The sequence below is a fragment of the Pelophylax lessonae genome (genome assembly GCF_965119305.1).
Source record: "Pelophylax lessonae genome assembly, chromosome: 6".
NCBI lineage: Eukaryota > Metazoa > Chordata > Amphibia > Anura > Ranidae > Pelophylax > Pelophylax lessonae.
In genome coordinates, this window is record NC_138773.1 from 113,435,331 (window position 1) to 113,458,127 (window position 22,797).

Here is a 22,797-nt window from a genome sequence, read left to right on the forward strand (position 1 = left end):
AATGCATGTCAGAGCAAATGAGAATCATGAGGTCAAAGGAACTGCCTGAAGAGCTCAGAGACAGAATTGTGGCAAGACGCAGATCTGGCCAAGGTTACAAAAAGATTTCTGCTGCACTTAAGGTTCCTAAGAGCACAGTGGCCTCCATAATCCTCAAATGGAAGACGTTTGGGACGACCAGAACCCTTCCTAGAGCTGGCCGTCTGGCCAAACTGAGCTATCGGGGGAGAAGAGCCTTGGTGAGAGAGGTAAAGTAGAACCCAAAGATCACAGTGGCTGAGCTCCAGAGATGCAGTCAGGAGATGGGAGAAAGTTGTAGAAAGTCAACCATCACTGCAGCCCTCCACCAGTGGGGGCTTTATGGCAGAGTGGCCCGACAGAAGCCTCTCCTCAGTGTAAGACCCATGAAAGCCCCCATGGAGTTTGCTAAAAAACACCTGAAGGACTCCAAGATGGTGAGAAATAAGATTCTCTGGTCTGATGAAACCAAAATAGAACTTTTTGGCCTTAATTCTAAGCGGTATGTGTGGAGAAAACCAGGCACTGCTCATCACCTGTCCAATACAGTCCCAACAGTGAAGCATGGTGGTGGCAGCATCATGCTGTGGGGGTGTTTTTCAGCTGCAGGGACAGGACGACTGGTTGCAATCGAGGGAAAGGTGAATGCGGCCAAGTACAGGGATATCCTGGACAAAAACCTTCTCCAGAGTGCTTTGGACCTCAGACTGGGCCGAAGGTTTACCTTCCAACAAGACAATGACCCTAAGCACACAGCTAAAATAATGGAGTGGCTTCACAACAACTCCGTGACTGTTCTTGAATGGCCCAGCCAGAGCCCTGACTTAAACCCAATTGAGCATCTCTGGCGAGACCTAAAAATGGCTGTCCACCAACGTTTACCATCCAACCTGACAGAACTGGAGAGGATCTGCAAGGAGGAATGGCAGAGGATCCCCAAATCCAGGTGTGAAAGACTTGTTGCATCTTTCCCAAAAAGACTCCTGGCTGTATTAGATCAAAAGGGGGCTTCTACTAAATACTGAGCAAAGGGTCTGAATACTTGGGACCATGTGATGTTTCAGTTTTTCTTTTTTAATAAATCTGCAACAATGTCAACAATTCTGTGTTTTTCTGTCAGTATGGGGTGCTATGTGTACATTCACGAGGAAGAAGAATGAACCTAAATGATTTTAGCAAATGGCTGCAATATAACAAAGAGTGAAAAATTTAAGGGGGTCTGAATACTTTCCGTACCCACTGTATGTGAAAGAGGAGTATGGGAGTGAAGGGGGTATGACGATGGCATGTGCTGTAGGAAAAGCCTAAAGATATGAAAGGGGGCAATATCCCAGTGAGGATTGTGGAAAGTATGACAGTAGACATTTCAGACTTGGACAAATTGCTTGGTACCCCTACAGTTCAAAGAAACTATTCATTCCTCCTGAAAAGTGGTGAAAAAACATAGACCAAAGGCATGTAGGTAAAAAATGGGTCAATGTCCGAGTAAGGCAAAGCAAGTGTAAGGGGAGAAATTGCTTATTCTGTAAATTATTCTAAAATGGCCTGGACACATTTGTTAGTATATTTTTCAAAAGTAAACAATTGGATCATAAGTGATTTTGCGTTAATTCATTGACACACAGCTCTCTATTCAGAACCATAGGTTTATATTGCCCCCTACAGGAGTAGAACACTAGGAAGAAAAGACTTGGCTATGCCTAATTGGCAGTCCTAGGTGGTATACACCCCCCCCCCCCCCCCCCGCTATATGCCTTAAGTTTTTTTTTTTTTTTTCTCCCCTGCCTAATCAGGCGTAAGGACCTAGTTTCTTGCTGAGATCTCTGGTCCTGGCAATTTTTTTCCAATTTAAATGGCTTTTCTTTCGTTTATTGACAGGCACAGCCTCTGTTATTCTTTACCATTGGGTTAAACTGCCCCCTACAGGAGTAGGACACTAGGCAGAAAACTTCTGGCTATACCACTGGGCAGTCCCGGGGCGTGTACTCTTTCCCTGCTATAGTCACTCAGTTTTTTTTTTTTTCTGAGATCTGCAATTAACAGCTGGGCTGGATAATCGAAATCCAGTGGTCACCCCAGTCTGGCCAGCAAGCACGTGCAGACCTCAGCTAGGTCAGCCGTGACATAGCCCCGCTTGACGGGGGGCTGGCCCTTCAAATTTGCTCACAAGGTCGCATGTGACCTGGCCTCAGCCTCCCATTTCAATGGAGAGGAGGGTTTGTCTGGAGGGGTGCCCATCTGGTTCCTGATATGGTGAGTAGCTGTCCCCCCTGCTCCTGGAGGGTTTACAGATGGGTGTTGGCTCCTCCTTGGGACGGTCAGACCCCCAGTTTCCCCTTCTGCAGGCACCCCCATCTGTTTTGTTGAGTCCCTCAGCCTTCCCCCCCCCCCCTTCACATACACTGGGGCTGTTTAGGTGGTCTGGTCACTGGCCTGGGATGGGGGGCAGGGCGCTAACCGGCGATGGGGGGGTCGGGGTGCCGCTGGAAACCGGACGATGGACTGTGTGGGGGATTGGGGTTTTGTACCTGGTGGTGGCTCCTCTGTGAGCGGGATTCTCTAGACCCACGGACAAGGCTCCTTCAGCATGAAGGTGCTCCTTCCCCATGCCTAGAGTGGGGGGAACGTCTTCGCTGGTTTCTGGGCCTGTGGACCTGCTTGGTAAACAAGTGGGTCCACAGAGTTACTGTCTGGTTACAAGATAGTGTCTCATTCTTTCCTGCAAATGCCAGTCTGTCCCCCGACCGATTTGCAGACCTGTTGCTTCAGGGTGTGATTGTCCCTGTTCTGGTATCGGAATGGTTTCAGGATTTTTATTCAAACCTGTTCAGGGTCCTAAAGGAGGTACGTCTGATCCTGGACCTCAAGGCCCTAAACTGCTTTGTGTGAGTACAGAAGTTTAAAGTCCATTCACACAGTGGGGGCATCCCTTCATCAGGGGGACTTTCTTGCTTCGATCGACATCAAGGATGCTTACTTCAAATTCTATTATGTGGGCCGACACAGCACTTCCTCCATTTTTTTTGCTGTGGGAGAGGAGCATTATCGATCTGTGGTGTTACCCTTTGGTCTCGCCTTTGCTCCTCGGGTCTTCGCAAAAGTGTTGGCCCCGGTTCTGGCGTTACTACGTCAGTGGGGGTTTGCGATAATGGGCTACCTGGATGACCTCCTGCGGGAGGAGTCCTCTGCTGCTCTGATGGCTAACGTGGCGATCCCTATACAAACCCTGACAGTTTGGTTGGCTTCTAAACTACCAGAAGTCTGCTCTGATTCCATCCAGAAAATTGGATCTGACTCTGGATTCAGCCCTAGCTAGTGTGTTTCTTCCTCTGGAAACGCTCCAGAAGTTGCATTGTGCGATTCACCTACTGCTGTCTAGCAGATGGACCTCCCTCTAGACTTGCATGAGACTGGGCCTGATGGTATCTACCTTCAAGGTGGTTCTGTTTTTCCCAGTTCCGTATGAGGTCCCTTCTTAGGGAATTCCTGCTGAAATGGGACAAGTATCAAGTCTGTAGACATCGGCTGAGCCAGGAAATCGGGGGTTACCTGGCATGGTGGCTTCACTCTGACCCTTCAGCAGGACAAATCTTTTCTTCCCTTGTATTGGACAGTGGTCACTACAGATGCCAGTCTGTCTGGGAGGGGAGGTGTCTTGGGATGGAGCCCTGCTCAGGGTTGTTGACGCTGGAGGATTCCAGACTTGCCAATCAATGTCTTGAAACTTTGGGCGATCAGGCTGTGCCTGGATTACTGGACAGATCGACCCCCCCCCCCCCCCCCATGGGGCTCCCGGTACAGATCCAGTTGGACAATGCCACAGCATGGCCTATGTCAATCAGGGTGGAACACTGTATGTTGGCAGCCTTGAAAGTAGCTGGAATCCTCCAGTGGGCAGAAATCTGCGTTCCAGGTCTCTCCGCCGTACACATTCTGGGAGTGGAAAACTAGCAGGCTGACGGGTCTGTCGGTAGGCGTTGGACCAAGGGGAGTGGTCCCTTCACCCCGGACCGGTTTCATCAGGTCGTGGATGGGGCATCCCCCGAGATGAATCTGTTGGCGTCCCATCTAAACCGAAAGATACTGAGGTTTGTGGCAAGGTCATAGGATCTTCTGGCAGACACCAGATCCTCTGATGGCTGCATAGGGCCAGTACCTTCTGGTCTATGCCTTTCCTTAACTCGCGCTTCTGTCACTGCTCTTGTGCAGGTTCCAGGCCTAAAATTCTGGTCATTCTTGGGCCCCAGACTAGCCTTGCTGGTCTTGGTACGTTGACCTGGGGCGACTGGTCACTGATGTCCCTTGGAGACTGCCTCTCAGGGAGGATCTATTGTCCCAAGGGCCAAGCTTCCATCCTGCTTTAGTGGCTGACTTTGAGGGCCTGTCTGTTTTTAAAGGCTAGGTGCCAAAGGTTAGAGGTTTGCCTGAGTCAGTGATTCCAACACTGCTGAAGACTGGGAAGTCTACCTCCTAGGAAGATCTAACGTTGTTGCAATGTGTGCATTTCATGCTGTGAGTGTTTTTTTTTTTTTTTTTTGATGGCTCGGATTTTGAACTTTTAAACGAAGTGTCAAGCAGAAATTTCAACAACCCTTGGCCACACACTCCCTGGTGCGTATTTTTTATTTTTTTTCCCAATAGGTTCGACATCTGACTCCACTGGTGCGGTCTCCTCTACCACTGTGGGATCTGAACTTGGTGTTTTCGGTTCTCTAGAAGCCTCCCTTTGTGAATTTTCGGGAGATTCCCCTGCTTATGCTGTCCCAGAAGGTGGCCATTTTGGTTGCCATTTCTGCTTGAAGGTTGTTGGTGCTGGGGGCATTATCTTGTCGTACCTACTACTTGGTGGTCCACAAAGATCAGGTGGTTCTTCGCCCATGTCCAAAGTTCCTTCCTTAAGGTATTCTGATTTCCATTTGAATGAAGACATTGTGTTGCCTTCCCTGTGTCCCAGGCCCAAACATCCTAAAGAATTTTTGCTTTGAATGCCTTGGATGTGATTTGGGCAATCCGGGTGTAGTTTGTAGCTACTGAGTCTTTTCGGAGATCAGACTTGTTTGTGATCACGGCTGGGCCAAGAAAAGGGCTGTCCGCTTCTTGTGTGACCATTTTCCAGATGGATTGGACAGATGGTGACTCAGGCCTATTTTATCAAGGGTCAGGTTTCTTCTTTTCCTGTAATGTCGCACTACTCAGGTGTTTAGTGCTTCTTGGGCCTTCCGTCATCAGGCAGCCACTTGGTCGTCAGTGCACACTCACGAAGTTCCGTTCAGGCCTATTCACAAAAGGGTCAGGTGCCTCACAAAAGGGTCAGGTGCCTCCTTTCCCTGTGAGGGCACATTCTACTAGAGCGGTCAGTGCCTCTTGGGCGTTTGCACACTTTCACAAGATTTTCCAAACTTGATGTGATGGCATCCTCTGATGCTTCCCTTGGCCGCAAGGTTTTTTGAGTGTGGCGGTTGTTTGAAGAAATGTGGCGGTACCTCCTTTTCTGGGGTGTTTTTTGTTCTGGGTGAGCTCCTGTTGAGCTTCTGTTGGCCTGTTGTCTTTTTGTTTTCTCTGGCCTGGTTGACACGTTACCTTGTCTGTAGGTTGCGTCTTTCCACGCCTCACACCTGCACTGCTTTGGGACGTCCCACTCGTGAAGGTATACCGAACGAGCTGCTACCTTCAGGACTCAAAAGCGTTTTACGTAAGTTCTTACAAAAACTCAATTACTTTTTCTATATGGACTCTTCTTGGATTACTAATTTACCAGTATTTCATTTTATTGTGATTTCATTGCATCTTTAGCGCTGCATAATGTTGTATATATTCATGACCGCATTTTATGCTTGGAAGGTCTGTTCTCTTTGGTGTATTGGTCAGGTTGGGCTCCAGGGTTTTTTTTTTTTTTTTTTTTTTGAGCTCCCGTTTACCTGGTTGCCTATTTTGTTTAGACATGGGATTTTTTGTTATCCCACCCCTCATGTTTGACACTGCTTAGGGATGTCCCTGTGGTTCTGAATAATGGAGAGCAGTGTCAGTCTATCAATGAAAAAAAATGGCATTTTTGCACTTAAAACCCATTTCTCTGAATTCATTGACACACAGCACCCTCTCCTGTATGGAGTTTTAATACTTCTGACATTACTTGTTACCAACCTGAAGGCCTATAGCAGAGAGGGGGGATGTATACCACCCAGGCCTGCTTATATTATAGCGTGGTATTTTGGAACAGTGGATGTGTCTGTGGTCGTGTCTGCAGCAATGCTGTGATAGTGGGTAGTATGCTGAAACTAAAAGAATGTGTCCAGTGGAAATGGACAACAGATGTTGCAAGACAACAAAACTTACATAGGTTGTTAGCATGGACTGTGATGGAGTACAGTGCAGAGGTTATGGTGGGCATGTGCGATATAGGGCAGGACTTTATTGCCAGGAATTATTTAAACTGGAAATGGGCCAGTGGAGTGGAGATTACTCCAGGGCTCTAGGTGTTTGGAGAGGAGACTGACATTTTGCATCATGCCCTCAATAAATGTAAGGTTTTATCGCACATGTGCTGAAGGCAAGGCTCTGAGGGATTAGCAACATGCACTGGGTGTAATGTTTGGCGCATTGGTCCCATGAAAAGCTGTAGGTGACCTCTATTTTGGTCATAAAGAAATAGCCACAGTAACCTTTTGCTTTATCTTTTTTACAGTTTATAGAATCCACAACCTCTTAGCTGCTGCCAGACCTCCCTTATCAGTCTGGTATTAGGGCTAACAGGCTCTAACCCTGATCCACCTCACCAGGCCCATAAGTTTCTGACCTATTTGCCTCAGTAACTAGAGAGGTAACAGACATTGAGCCATAAATACCTTAGTTGGACTTCATAGAACATGCATATCTCTTTTTAGAATCAATCATCCCAGTATATTTAATAACTCATGAAATAAAATGCTACAGATTGACTGAAGGAGGTAAATGGGTCTATATTCTGGCTGTACTGTTGAGCCCAAACACTGCTACCCTAGGGGTTACTGGGAGCAGAACCACCCCATTCATCTTCTAGGCAAACTGGGCATCTGAAACCTGTCAGGATTATATTCATTTTTGAAGCTAAATTCAGGCTGGACAATGGTATCCATTTTAGCCGACTAACTAGTAGGTATGAGATATGAATACCTATAGATAACTGTGTTTGGGATGCCTAATTGGCCAGGTGGCCTCTGTCAACACCCCTTTGGTACCAGAGAAAAGGGGAATGCCAGGACAGTTGAGGGGCTCTCGTTACCTTCAAGCCAAAGAACACCTGAAAGGGTTTGTGGGAGCTACTGTACCATTCTTGCTTATTCGCTGGTATCTACTGAAACCAGGATTTGCAAATATTCTTTTTCCAACGCCTCTATTTCCCTGTTGCATTGTCTCTTTAGTTCTTTGTTACACCCTTTTTCTGCCAATATTTAATTTGCAACACTTGACCTTTTCATTATGAAACCATATTTTGAAAAGTGTTGTTTCTAAAGCTTTTAATGCAACCTAAAATAATCCCTGTCTCTGCTACAGTATTACTGTAGAATAAACCTCTGAACATAACTGTCTGTGGTGACAGTGTGTGTACAGAAGTTTTTCTAAATTGTTGCTAATCTTGTGGAAGTTCTGACTCTTCAGTAAGTCATGGCAGTTTATTGCTTAATTAACTTAACCCAGTAACAATCGCTCTCAGGCTGCTGACACCTCTATTGTGGTTCCACAATCTGGAAAATATTTTGCAGGGCTCAGCGGAGATTGGCATTGTTGCACAAGTGACAGTCAGGTGGGAGATTGGCCAGCCCTTTGTCATAAGTTGGTGAGAAGGGCAGGGGTCTGACATTGGGGTTTGTCACACTGCGCACTGCAGAGTTATTACACACGTGCTTGGGGACTGGCTGCTTAGGAGTAAATTTGTAAATTCATATGTACTGGGACATGAGAGAACACTGAACATAAGCAGAACATAAGCAGAAGGGTAGGTGCTTGGCGATTTATGTTAGAAACCTATGTTAATGGTGCACATTAGACTGCATGTGATGTGTAAGTAGTGCCTCAAGTATTAGTCTAATGAAATAGTGTAAAGTCCACCTAAAAACGATTGGTCCTTGTGGAGAACTGTGATTCACGGTCCTGCTGCTCCTATAATGGGTCACAGGGAGTCAATCTCAACAGGTATAAAGAGTTCATGCTACTCTATTGGAATCCATCCAATGGACCTTGTAGGAAACCATAATCCACTTTCCTGCTGATCCTTTAATGGATGAGGGCTAATACAGCTTGTGCAAAGAACAGAAATGGGAGACGGAAGGGTGCAGAAGTATTTAAAATTGATACATTTATTAAAGGAGTACTTTGAGGTTTGGATAAAAAATTGGCCTTTATATTCTCTGCTACTGCATCAGTATGCCTTTTTCTTGATTTGGCTGAATACCTGCTGGAAGATTTGCGCCATTTCCATTTTATAAAGCCTATTACCACTTCTGTCCCCACAACACTTGAATTTACAATTCTTAAATAAGAAATTCAGGTCTCATTAGTATTAACCTTTTACATCCCTGAGCCTAATGGCTGCAAAATAGTTACCGTCCCTTGGTGTTTTTCTAGGCCAGACATTCCACTGTTTCCCTTCAACTGCCAACAAGAAATAACCAATATGCTAGAACTGTATAGTCGCATGTGTAATTGACTACGACTGGTTTTATAGAACAAGTGTCTTATGAAATGGCAAACTTTAATTTTATGTAGTCTTGTTTTATAAAAAGTCTTCTGTTTCTATCAGACAGTGCTGAAGGTTTTCCGAGCTACAACACTAGCTCAGAGCAACTACATGAAGCTGGTTATGATGCCTACATCACAGGACTGTGCTTTGTATCAATGGCAAACTATCTAGGTAAGTGGCCAGATTATCAGGTTTCCTTGTACTGTCATTTTATGCAGTTTACACTCGAACTAATGCTTGCTCTCTCATCAGGTTCATTTTTGAGTCCACCAAAAGGGCACATATCAGCCCAATCAAATCTCATCGGTCCATTTTTTAACAAGTAAGTGCTTGAGAACATGTAGATTGTATACCTACATCAAGTAACCTAGACCTATCCTAAGAAATGTATGTTCCTAAGTCTGAATATCCAAATAGGCATTCTTTCTGACATTAGTCTAGTGTTTTCAAAACTGTACTCTGAACTGCTGGTGATTTACCCCCTGATGGAGGTAGTACACACCAGAAGCTTGGGTCGAATACTTGCTGCTTACGAGAAACTTGGCTTTTATTTACAGTGGAGTCAGTGTACTACACAGGAGATGACAACATCAGTTGATAGTAAGCTTTTTGAAGAGAAAAACGCACCCTTCTTTCTCCCTCAAGAGAAATGGGGCTAGGAAAATAGAAGGATTTGAAAGTGCCAGGCATAAATTTGCACATATGCAACATTAAAAGACATACGTTTTATTAGTATACCACAGCTAATGATGGTAAGCATTAGCTGCTTACGCCTAAAGGTGCTATTTTCAGGATGGTAGCATTTGGAAGTGATATATTTTCTGAGGGTATGTGTTCAACTGACAGTTGAATGTAAGACTGGGTACCCAAGAACATGCTGTCATGAGCAAAAAAAGAATACCCCTTTTGAAATGTTTTTAGATCTTCATTCAAACAGTGCCTTCAGATAAAGATAATATAATTATTATTCATGCTAAGTGAACAGACTGCTGCACCAAAGTCACCATAAAGATACAAGATGTGAAAAATATGCTCAATAAATCAGTGTGCTATCCCTTTTAAATTTAAACATGCATGAAAGAAAACATTCATAATAGATACGAGATCAATAAAGTGAATCCATTTCATGAGAAATATTACAAGTGCAGTGGATTTTATAATTAAATAAATGTTCATCAAATATACATTCTCAAGTTAAAAGTGAAGAAAATCCACTTTCATGCAGGAAGCCCAAACGTTAAAAAGTCCCCACAAAAGGTCAACTCCTGAATGTGATACACACTGCCAAAGTGCCAAAACAGTGCTTCACCAAAGGGTTAATGGGTTCCCTATCAAAACACTCGATCCCACATGGAGATTGTTCAGTGCCTTTAGCACATCATGCTCTGCATGATGTTCCATGGGAACATATCATTCAATTCCTTGAAACCAGCACTTGGCACAAAATTAAATCGCAGAAGAGACCGCAATGATGAAGTATTAGGCAAGCCATTTCCTTAAGCAGTACTGCTTACAAAAAGTGAAAGACCTTCCATAATGGACACGCTCTGCCAGATTGTCCTGCCATTGTACGTTATGTCATGTTTTTGGCCCGATCTGATTTCCCTGTAATAAGCATCCTCAAGTGTCTGAGGCTGATAAAGAATGTTTATACAATAGCTTAATACAGTCTCAGAGAGGATATACAGTCCCAAAGAGGATAATGTGGCTCCAATAGCCACTGGAGTGTTCACAACATGTAGATTACCGTATACATATTCACAATTAAATCTCATATAAAATTGGTTACACAAAAAGGGGAAAAAAAGAAAAAATGCAACTAATCTGAGCTTAACTTACTAATGTAACAGTTGATATTCCAAACCACATTTAAGCCCAGTAAAGAATAGGTTTTGAGGTAGTACATCCACTGCGTTTCACATTGAGAAATCCTTTTCTCGCGTTACTGCCTCGCTAGTGAGGGGGAATCTAAATTATTCCCACCAACCTCAAAATGGAAGGATCTGGTTATGACATTGCGTTAATGTAGGGACAGATTATGTCCTTTTTGAAAGCCTTTTCTGATATTTGCTTTATGCTCCCCAATTATTACTGCCAGTGCCCGTGTGGTGTGATCCACATATTGAAAACCACACTGGCACTGAAGATTATGTACAACACACTTGGTGGAGCAGGAGATAAGATCCTTTTTGATAGGTCTTGTGTATAACCACACTCAAAGGGCTGAGTGTACTGTTAAGCTGTTCCTCCAGACACTGCATTTCCTGCAGGGGGAAAAAACCTTTAAGAGTCCCAAACATGGTTATGTTTTTTTTTTTTTTTAATTTTTCTTCAAAGTCTGTGCTTTCCTGTAAATTTTTGGATACTCTGGTAAAACTGGTCCTACCACTCTGTCACTTTTAGGGTTACCCAAATGTTCAACAATGTATTCATAAGTTTATGTACAAAAAGACCATTCAAAAGTTTTTGTCATCGGGGTCTTAGCCCTAGGTGTTAGAAGGGCAATATGATCCATTTCACAAATTGGATTACTTTCCACATCCACAATTTCATCTGAATAGCCTCTCTAGAAACCTTTTCATTTGGGCTGTCTGCCTCAGGGAGCAGTTCCTGCAAATTCTTTTGGACTATCCTTTTTTGTATGGTCTTGAACCAAGATGGATGGCGACAACTGCTGACCGGTCTACTTAAAATCGAGCGTGAATATTGGTCAGGCTCCACTCATAGGTGAATCGAATCCCCCAGTAGAATTCAATGGATATATAAAACAATGTAGGGAATTTTCGGTATCTGCCTGCTGCAGGAAAAAGCCATCTATATAATGCTGGCGAAACCTTAATTTCTCTGTCGTTCATTGATGGACACAGCTCCTGATCTTCAAAAGCATTTGGTTATACTGCCCCCCCCCCCCTACAGGAGTAGGATACTAGGCAGAAAAAGAATCTGGCTACGCCTATGGGCAGTCCCAGGGGGTGTGCTCCCTTTCCCTGCTAGAAGTACTGTGTGTTTTTTTTTTTTTTTTTCTGCCTAGTTGGGATTAGGGACCTAGTTCCTTGCTGGGATCTTTGGTTCTGGCAATTTTTTTATTTTTTTTTTCCTGGAATTATCCTGTGCTCTACAATCAAGTGCCGGACTGGGCGACAGGGTGGATAATCTAGATCCAGTGGTCACCCCAGTCTGGCCAGCGAGTGCGTGCAAACCTCAGCTCAGCCTTAGGTCAGCTGCGTTATAGCCCAAATGACGGGGGCTGGCCTGCAAGTTAAATGTCTGGGCCTGAGTTGCAGTGCTCCTCCTGGCCGACAGCCCCCCCATTTCGATGGCGAGGGTTTCTGTCTCGAGCAGTGCCCGTCTGTTTCCTGGTGTGGTGAGTAGCTGTCCCCCCCCCTCTCCCCCTGGAGGGTTTTTGGGGGGAGAAAGGGCCCCTCCTGGGGATGGTCGGACCCTTGGATTCCCCCCCCTCCACATATGTAGGGGCTGTCTGGTTGGTCTGATCCACCTCCTGGGGTGGGAGCAGAGGGCTATGCTGGCATTGGGGGACCGTACGGTCCACTGTGCAGGCCGGTGGGTTGTAACTGGTGGGGTCTCCTACCAGGGCCCCCTGTCCTGCATGGATCTGACCTTGAGGCCTGGGTTCTCTACTAGGTCCCTGTAAGCCTTCTGGTGCCGCCATTTTGTTGCAGCCTGTGTCTATACATGGCCATGTTTGTGTAGTCTGGCAGCCATTTTGTGGTGGTTTGCCATTGAATATAGTTGAGGCCATGACTGACAGTGGAGCCCTGTGGGCTGTGATTTCGGCAGTAGGAGCCCCTCCTTATCCCCCTGGTGCTGACTACTGGATCCTCTCCCTTCCTGATCCCTACACGTGGAATGCAGATTATCCTGGTGGCAGCAGGTGCCGGTTTCTGCTGGGTGGTGAGTTTGGTGGGGTTCTCTCCCTCTCTGCTGAGGTTCACTTGGTGCTTTGTGCCTGGCGACTGGTTGGGGCTGCCAGCCCAGTGGGTTGTCCCTTTCAGTTTTTACATTTTTTTTTTTTTTTGTTTTTGTGGGGGTCACCCTGGTAACTCAAGTAGTCTTTTGGAGCACATCTCCCCACCTGATGCCCCCTCTCTGGGTCCCAACCATCCATCGATGCACTGACAGTGGTCCTGGAGTAATTTGTCCCGGGTGGAGGCGGCTTTCGAGCCACTGGCTACCAATTAGGGACCACGCATTCCCCTGCCTCATCTGTCTCATCAGATCTGATTTGGTCACTGCGGACGATGGTCACACTGCTGGGTCTGCAACCATGCGCCCAGAATTCTGATAGTGGAGATGAATCCTCCACATCTGCAATGGCTCACAAAAAGGCACTGGTGGACACACTGTATCCATGCATGAGACCTTGAAGATGTAGGATGCAGCTGTGACTGAGGCGCAGGTTTCCTTTTGGCACTCACAAGCAATCAAGAGCGGCACAGCGGTTTCATATCCCTGCCTATTGACAATATTGTTGCTAAAAAGTGGGGACAACCAAAGTCCCCTTGGAGTTCCTAAGAGATTTCCTAGGAGTTATCCCTCAGGGTAGTCCCTTATTAAGAAGTGGTGTGAACCCTCCAGTTTCCAGATTTAACAAGGCAGCCATGATTCCAGTTGAAGAGTCCCTGGCCTTTAAGGATCCGGTTGACAGGAAGGCGGAGGCTATGGCCTGCAATTTATACAATCTGGCTGGTTTCGACACGAAGGCTAGTATTCACCATTGCCCTGGTGTCGCAAACTGACTGAGTGGCGTAAGCTTCTACGCCATGACTTGGAGGGAGGACAGCTCCCCGCTGCCTTTTGCTGAGCTGGCAGACCAGCTGGTTCAGTACCTACAGTTTATCTGTGATGCCTCTTTGAATGCGGCTTCCCTAGTGGCTCGTCTCTCGGTTTCCCCCGCTTCCCCCCCCCCCCTCCCCCCTCATACTCCTACTCGCCTATATAAGTGGCAGAGGAGGGACTCTCTGCTTTTGTCCTCTGTAAGATTCATAATGGTACTCTCATACATATGTTGTGGTAATGCCCTAAGCTTACTCGATACAGGACAGCAGTAATATCAGCATCAATAATATATGGAATACTTCTCTTCCTTTTGATCCTAAATTAGGTTTGCTGGGTTGCCTGAATGAGAATTATCATATACAGACTGAAATTTTGAGAGCGCTGTTTTTAGCTAGAAAACTTGTAGTGAGGAAATGGCTTTCTCCTTCTCCCCCCAGTCATTCTGGGTGTGTTGGGGATGAATACGACACTCCTTGATGAGCATTTCACCTATAAACACACAGGTAGTTTTAGGAAATTTGAGCATTAATGGGAGCATTGGCTAGCTGCTCCAGGGTTAGCCCCGATGCAGCTGGCCGCTATTAGAATTTTGGGAGGCATGTCCTCAATCTCACTCTTGATTTTTCCAGTCTCTAAAGTGGAGATTAACTTAATGTATTGGGAGAAACTTGTTTTGATGCTGAGAATACCTGTCCTGTCAGAAAGAGGTGAAAGATGGTTAATATAGAGGCAAAGTATAGGGGAGGGCAGTGGCGTACCAACAGGGGGGGCGGTCCGCCCCGGGTGACACACATTAGGGGGGTGTCAGGGAAGACCAGGGTGACACCCGGGCCCGGCCGCCGACTGCCTCCGCCGCGGAGGAGGAGGAACTGTTTAATGCACAGCATGGGAGAGAGACTTGCCGTCACTCACGGAGCCCTGAATACACAGCGGGCGCTGCCGGAGTTAACTGTGCTAGTTAATGAGAAGGTGATAGGCAGTCCTAGCAACCAATCACCTGCTCATTAACTAGCACAGTTCACTTCTGCATTTCCCACCGACTGCTGTGTATTCAGTGCTCGTGAGTGACAATGAGTCTCTCTCCCAACCTCTGCTTCAAACAGTTCCTCCTCCTCTGCTCTCCTCCTAAAAAGGTAGGGGGGGGGGGTTGTATTGTAAAGGGGTCCTTTGGGGGGATGGCTTTGTATTGTAAAGGGGTTCTTTTGAGGGGGGTGGCTTTGTATTGTAAAGGGGTCCTTTGGGGGGGGGTGGTTTTGTATTGTAAAGGGGTTCTATGGTGGGTCTTTGTATTGTATAGGGGTTCCATGGGGGGGGCTTTGTATTGTAAAGGAGTTCTATGGGGGGGCTTTGTATTGTAAAGGGGTTCTATTGGGGGGGTTATTGTAAAGGGGTTCTATTGGCGGGGGCTTTGTATTGTAAAGGGGTTCTATTGGGGGGGGGGGTGTATAATGTAAAGGGTTCTATGGGGGGTAGGGGCTGTGTAATGTAAAGGGTTCCAATGGGGGGGGGGGCTGTGTAATGTAAAGGGTTCCAATGGGGGGGGGGCTGTGTAATGTAAAAGGGGGTCTCCCTACATTTTACACGTGACGCGTCAATGGGCAGTTTGTCGCCTGGGGGGGGTGCCAGATATAGGATCCGCCCCGGGTGCCAAATGCTCTAGGTACGCCCCTGGGGGAGAGGGGTGATTTATTTATTTTATTTTTTGTTTGGTATGAGTGAGCTTTAGGAGCGCAGTTTGTTGGGGGATAAAAAAAAAACAAAAAATAGTTCTATATTAGATCATATGTTTATGACGAGATTAACTTATCTATTCATTGGGGTATGTGATGATTGCATATATATGTACCTATGGGGGAACATAGACCTGATGTTATATTATGTACAAGTGCTTGTGCCTTAATTGTACTCGTCTCTCGTTGTATTGTATATTTTCTCAAATCGCCTTTCAGGACAGCACCTGGAGAGAGCGTAGCTCCACCCAAAATTACAGGAAACAAGGCCAAGATAAAAACTCCTCCTCTTCCACCATGGCGGAGGAAACACAATAACAGGCATGGTGGAAGTATTGCAGGAACTTAGGGGTGAGCCTACCTCCTTGTGGTGTGTTTTGTTAGAAGACCATCCCAGCTCCCCTCCCTGGGTTCAAAGGGGATGCTCCAGAGCAACTGGCTTCTCTAGCTCAGGGGAGCAGAGCCTCACCGGAGGGTTCGGTCTGTGTGCCAGGGGTCCGCAGCTTAGGCTGGCTGGCAGTCAGGCGGGGAGGCTGTGTTTTTCCACGCTCCCCGCATGTCGGTTCCTGGTCCCGGCGACGCGTGGCGCCATGTTTGGTAGGCGGGACTTCCAGTGGGGGCGTGGCAGCTTTAGTTCTGGCCGTATGGGACGCAGGAGTCAGGGGCGGGTCAGGTCGGCGCTTCCGCTTCTGGTCCTCAGTGGGGAACGCAGGAAGTGGCATTTAAATTTGCATCAGATGACTCGGTGTGGCTGTGGACAGATCTTTCCGTTTGCGCTGTGCTCTGCACAGATGGAGGGGAGGACTGCAGCATCGGAAGCAGGCACCGTCGGCACCGGCCAGGCTCAGGTAGGAGAGCTACAGAGGTGCCTCTATTCCTTACTATTGGGCTTTTTGGGGTCTCTTTTGTTTGCCTCCATGGGAGCCTGCCCTGCAGTTACTGAGTGTATTGTTACTTGGTCTTGCAGGCTGTGTGTTTTCTGGGAATCTTTTCACTGTTTGCTTCTGTGGGTCACTGCTCCTCCCTTGTTAAGTCACGGTAGGGGGTTGTTTTTCTTAATGCTTAGCGGGGGTTCATGGTGGCTTTTTTTCTTAGGTTAAAGCCACAGTGAAAACCAGGGCCCCAGCATCAGGAAGGAGATGCCCTTTGTGTAAAAACCCGCTCAAAGATTCCTGGCCTAAACCTCTCTGCAAAACTTGTATTGCAGATTTGGTTAAAGAAGAAACTGTTCAGCAGAATAGAGATTTCATCTCTTCAGTTAAGGAGCTTACAGACACTCTGTCGTCGGTTCGTTCCCTGTTGTCCAGGGAACCACCACCTCCCACAGATTCCCAGCAAACTAGAAGAGCATCGTCTCAGCCATCCACCTCTAAGTCTGTAGTAACCAGTGACTCAGAGGATGAAAGGGCAAGTGCTCTTTTGTCCCTCAAAGATTCAGAAGATGAGGAAAGAGGCTGCTAGATCTTCTAGGTACAAACTGTCATTGGAAGAAGTAGAGGAGCGATCTATATCACGTTGGGGATCGCAGAGGAAAAGGTTCAAATATCAATCCATGACAAGATGTACCAGGGCCTGGAGCAGAGAAAACACAAGGCTTTTCCTGTTCATAAGGTTCTTACAGAGTCCATTGAGAGAGTGGAAGGCCCCTGAGAGGGCCCCATTTTTTTCTAAATCTCTAGAAAGGAGATTCCCCTTTGAAGACGATGAGGCACATCTGTGGAACAAAGCCCAGAGTTGATGCGGCTTTCTCCCACGTGTCTCGCCGCACCGACTTGGCGTTTAAGGATATGGGGATATTTAAAGATGCCATGGATAAAAGGGCAGATTTTCTCCTTTAAAAAGGCTAGGGATTCCACAGTAGTAGCCAGAAACTTGAGTGTTGGCTGGAACAGCTCAAAGGGCATGTGGAGGCTGGAACAGCTAGGAAAGATCTCCTGGAGTCCTTTCCCCTGCTCCTAAAGGCAGTGAAGTACATGGCCGATGCTTTAGCTGAATCCATTAAAATGTCTGCCAGGTCAGCAGCCCTTGTGAATTCTGCCAGGAGGGCAGTTTGGTTGAAGACTTGGTCTGGTGATTCAGCCTCTAAGGTTAAACTGTGTGGTTTGCCCTTTGCTGGTGACTTGCTTTTTGGTCCAGATTTGGAGGCGATTCTTGACAGAACAGCAGATAAGGCCTTTCCATCCAAAAAGAAATCGCCCCCTAAGATTTTGTCCTGTTCCACAAACCACAGAGGGTGGGAACGAGAACAGAGATCTAGATGGTCCTCCCAGAAAGGCAAAGGAAAAGGGGGAATTCTCTTCAGACCGCTTCCTCAGATAGATCTGTTCGCTTGTCAACAGATCGCCAAGGTCCAAAGATTCTTTTCCCTCCACAGGGAAGATCAGGCCTAGGGCTTGGATGCAATCGCTCATCCATGGGACTTCCCTTTGTCTTATGCATTCCCTCCATTCCAACTAATCCCGTTCTCAAATTCAGGGAGGAAAAGACAAATTTATTCCTGATCACACCTTTCTGGCCAAAGACCTTGGTTTGCCCCCCCTGCTGAATCTGGCTTCACAGCCTCCTTGGAAGCTCCCGTCCAGGAGGGATCTCTTAACACAGGGGAACCTGATTTATCTGGAGTTGGACCGTCTACAACGGACGGCGTGGTTTCTGAGGAAAACCTAAGAGCCAGGGGCTTGTCGGAGAAAGTCATCTCTACCCTTCTCTCCAGTAGAAAGAGGGTAACCAGGGCCATTTACATGAAAGTCTGGAAAAAATATAACTCCTGGTGTTCCAGCAAGAATTTCAAAATTAAAAATGTTTTAGTTTTTAGTGCTGGGAGTTTCTCCATGAAGGAATGGAGAAGGGGCTGGCAGCCAGCACTCTAAAAACGCAAGTGGCAGCTCTTTCAATTTTTTTCGAGAGGAGGTTGTCCCAAGAGTCTTTAGTTATTGGGTTTTTCAAGGCATTAGCCCGCAATAGGCCAGTAGCCCTTAAAGTATATCCTAAATGGGATCCATCCATTGTTTTACAAGGTTTGACTAAGTTTCCTTTCAAACCCTTAAAAGAAGCTTCTTTGAAGAATGTGTGGTTTTGAAAACTATCTTCTTCATAGCTATAACCTCGGCCAGAAGAATTAGCGAGATTCAGGCCCTCTCAGTTTCGGACCCCTTTCTGAAGTTTTTTCAGATTGAGTAGTTCTGCGTACAGACCCAGCCTTTCTTCCAAAGGTTGCGTCATCTTTCGATAGGTCGCAAGAAATTGTGCTACCAACCTTCTCCTCAACTCCTAGTAACACTCGTGAGGAGTCCTTTCATACGTTGGACGTGAGGAGATGTTTACTTCAGTTCCTCCTCGTAACTAAAGAATTCAGAAACACAAATGCATTATTTGTCATCTTCTCAGGATCTCGTATAGGAGAAAAAGCATCTAAGAACACTCTAGGCAAATGGTTTAGATGGGCAATCGAGCAGGCTTATGTAGCCCAAGGAGAAGAACCTCCAGAAGGTATTTTAGCTCATTCCACAAGATCTATGCCAACCTCATGGGCTGAAAGGGCCGGTGCTTCGCCAGAACAGATCTGCAAAGCGGCTACCTGGTCTAGTTTCTCAACCTTCCTTAGACACTACAGGTTGGGACTTGTTGTCAGCTACGGATCAGGCCTTCGGCAGAAAGGTTCTGCAGGCAGTGGTCCCACCCTAAGTGTAAGTTACTCGCTTATCCTCTCCAGGTGCTGTCCTGAAAGGCGATTTGAGAAAACCTTAGACTTACCGGTGACTGTATTTCTAAGAGCCTTTCAGGACAGCAGCAGCTACCCTCCCTGGTTTTGATTATAATAGATTTGTAAATGTTTAACCTGTGGTAGTTATGTTCTGTTTTCCAGCATGTCGGAGGCTACCCTATAACTGAGGCATGGTGGATGAGGAGGAGTTTTTATCTTGGCAGGATTTCCTGTAATTTTGGGTGCTGTTCTGAAAGGCTCTTAGAAATACTGTCACCGGTAAGTCTAAGTTTTTTTTCTGTAATAAAAATTATCTGATTGAAAAAAATAAAAAAATAGCGGGATCGCAGAGGCAGTAGCTGCTTGTCACCCACATCACAGCGGCAGGGGACAAAGCTATAGCATCAGGCATCTCACAATTGAGACGAACTTGCTGAGGATGCTAAATGCCTCTCAGACCTGGAGGATGAGGTACAAGGTTCTCGTGTTGCTGACCAACAATATGCCCAAACCCAGCAATATCTGTTGAAAATCGATGAACTTGAAAATCATTCCCACTGTAACGACCTGAGAATTGTAGGTCTCGCAGAATCTTGGGTTCCTGGTTCCCGCCATGTGAGCTGTGCTACATGCATCTCTGAGGCCTTGGGGATCACAACCATTTGTTTGGAAAGAGCACACTGTGTAGGAACCCCATCAAACCAACTCCACGCCCTATTATTGTTGGCTGCCTCGCTACTTGGGACAGAGTTGCCATGGTATGCTAGTTTCACAACTCTTAAGTCATTCCCACTGGATTGCCACAAACTGCTCCTCCTTTGCAGACTACTCTTGAGGCATCTTGCTGTTGAAAAGCCTTTCAGCACATCTGCGTGGTGCTCTTCTAGAAGGGTATAAAGTTTACGCTGGCCTAGCCTGCCGTATTACTGTTCACTGACCCAGCAGGGGATTCAAAATCATTTTCCCATCCTGTAGAGGCAACTAGCAATCTGCAAACCTATGTTCATATGCTACTGGATCCTCCTTTACTGCCAGCTTCTCCAAGGCCACTTGAAGCCCTAGACCGGTGCAGTCTGTGGAAGAACCCACCCAAAAGGCTCCGCTCCTCCCACAACCCAGGTCGTTGCATGTCTCGCTGATACGCCAGCAACACACGCCTAGCTTACGGCCCTTCTAACTGGGCACAGCAAACTTTCCTATCTGCTGTTTATTTGTTTACTACACATCCAGCTCAAGGTTGGCAAAAATAAAACGGATGCAATGTCGACCACTTTCTTAGCCACGGCTTTCCCCAAAGCCTTAAATTTTTGCCCTTACTGGTCATTCACTGGGGGAAATGCCATGCGCTACTATCGCACTGTGACCTCTCCAAAGTGGTCTTTACCTACCTTAGTCTGTAGGCCAATGCCATGTAACTCGTGTACAACTGCTTCAACAGTTACCAATGTGGAAGAAAGCCAAGTTAATGTTTGTCCCACCGTTCAGGTCCCTGTTTGGCCAGCTGTTCCACTTAACCCCCCTCAATTGCCATCATTTAACATTTAAATATGTGGCACCCTCAAGGCGTCTTTAGTTCCGTATTTAGCAACTTGCCAAACCCACACTTGGGACCCTCTCCTTAATACTACCCTCCTATGAGAGTCATCTCTTGGAATGTCAAGGGGCTATGCTCACCCCACAACAGGGGGGGGGTGATCTTGCACCACCTCAAATGCCTTAAGACTGATATAGTGCTACTAAAAGAAACGCATCTGTCAGAACGATTTTATCTGTATGCGCAAGCTATGGGCTGCCTGGGTAATTGTATTTGTGGCAATCAAGGGGAAAGCAGGGGTTTTATTCCTCATCCACAAATGCCTCCCCTGTGAAGTCCTCATGACAGAAGTAGACATGGAGGGTCCTGTCGTAACAATCAAACTAAAATTCTCATCCCAGGAGTGGGCCCTCTCCAATATATCTATGCCCCAAACTCCCCTACAAAATATTCCTTTGAAAATTTGACCTTACAACTAGTGCACTACCTTCACCTCCCCTTACTGGTGGGGGCTGATTTCAGTTCAGTAATGCACTCTGGAAGACAAATTTTGCATCAGACTCAGGAATTCGACACTAGGACACTAGGCAGGAAAAGTTTACCACGCCTATGGGGGCTGTTCCTGCAGGCAAAACCTCACACACTTACAGCAGCCAGTTTGTTTCTGCTTAGTTTACGAATAGGACCTAGTTCCCTGCTGGGACTTCGGTCTTAGCTATTAATAGGGAAATTTGTTATTTATATGTGTGTGTGTGTGTAATTTTTTTTTTTTTTTAATTTTCACTAGTTAGTTCCTGGAGAACAATAAGCAACAGCCGGCTGTGGTTTTAGACTACATATTCTAGATCCTTAAGGTTCTCCTAGCCTGGCCAGCAAGCGTGAGCAGGTTATAGTCCAGAACTAGGCCACAACAGACCCAATGGATGTGGACAAGTCTCGCTGGAAAGCCCTTAGTTGCAGCGTACCCCCTGGCTGGCAGCACCCCCACCCGGGTTGGAGGTGGACTTTTCAGAGTGGCGCCCCCCTGGTACCGTGGTATGGTGAGTAATACTGTCCCCTCCCATTCCTCTGACGGTCTTTGGGTGGACGTTGGCCCTCCTCCCTGCAATAATGGGACCTTTGGGGCTCCCTCGGTTCCCCTGGCCTCTGGGATATTAGGTCTACCCCCTCAATGTCATTTTCCCTACCTATAGCTGGTCTCTTTATAGGGACCCCCTTTGATGCTTCTTCTCTGGGAAACCCGTCTGGGGGTCCAGTGGAACCACATAGCGTGCCGTGGGGGCTGCCATTTTGCTGTAGATTCATGATTTCTTTTCTCCTATTGAAAATGCATGGGCAGCCATTTTTTTGTTCCCCATAGGAATGCATGGGGCGGCCATTTTTATTGTAGCCCACGATCGCTGGACAGGTAAACTGCATGAAGCACAAAAATATAGCAATGACCCAGGCTGTGCTTTCTATTTCCTGTCATATCGTTTTACTTTCTGTTTCACAGAACGTGCTGGCAGTTTCCTGAGCGGTTTGGTAACGTTTTCTGGTGTCCCCTGTAGGTTTTCCTTTCCCACTCTATCAGATTGTATTGGATTGGGACTAGGTACTGCTAAGTCAGCGGTGGGATCGCGTTTTAGCGACCTTTTAAAGTGACCCTGCATCATTCATTTTATCTCAGTGCAAAATGGAGTCCCAGGATGATGATTCCACTACAGACCCCATAGATGCGGCTGTGGAACCTTCTGGGTCGCAGCCCCGGTCTGTGCTTTCAGCAGTCTTGGAAAGCCTAGTGTCAAAGGTATATTTTGTATGTAAAAGTGTTAGCCGCAAACGTCCTCTGCCTTCACCTCCCTCCATGGTTTCCACAGATTCTGAGGTAGCTATGGATGCCGCAGAAGCATCCCACCCTGAGGTGTCCTGTCTACGCATTCTAATGGTGAAGAGGACCCATCCTTGTCAGCCGCCGCACGTGAACGTGTATTGGTGGAAGCACTTAGTTACAGTGCTGGGAAACTTTAAAAATGGCAGATGAATCTACAGCGTCGGGTTTGTAGGTGTCGTTTGGCTCCCAAAAAAAAGGCGTTTCCTTGCCCGGAGCTTTTTGACAATATTGTCAATGAACGATGGCTGTGCATCAAGCACATTCTAGTGGTGCCCAAGCTCTTTAAACGCAGTTATCCTTTTGCAGATGCAGTTTCCACTAGGTGGACCGTGCCACCAAATGTGGATCACCCAGTTTCCATGCTGAATAAGTCTACTGTGGTTCCAATGGAAGAATCCCCGCCCTTTGCGGACCCTGTGTACA

At 46.6% G+C, this 22,797-nt stretch overlaps 1 protein-coding gene across 1 annotated transcript in view; it reads left to right on the forward strand.

The window, feature by feature from the left end:
* Positions 1-22,797, forward strand: part of PARN (poly(A)-specific ribonuclease) — a 327,504-nt gene that overhangs the window by 86,717 nt on the left and 217,990 nt on the right. Inside the window, exons 17-18 of the mRNA XM_082262315.1 lie at positions 8,798-8,908; positions 8,990-9,059. Of these exons, the coding sequence (XP_082118441.1) occupies positions 8,798-8,908; positions 8,990-9,059 (181 nt within the window). The remainder of the gene's footprint in view (positions 1-8,797; positions 8,909-8,989; positions 9,060-22,797) is intronic.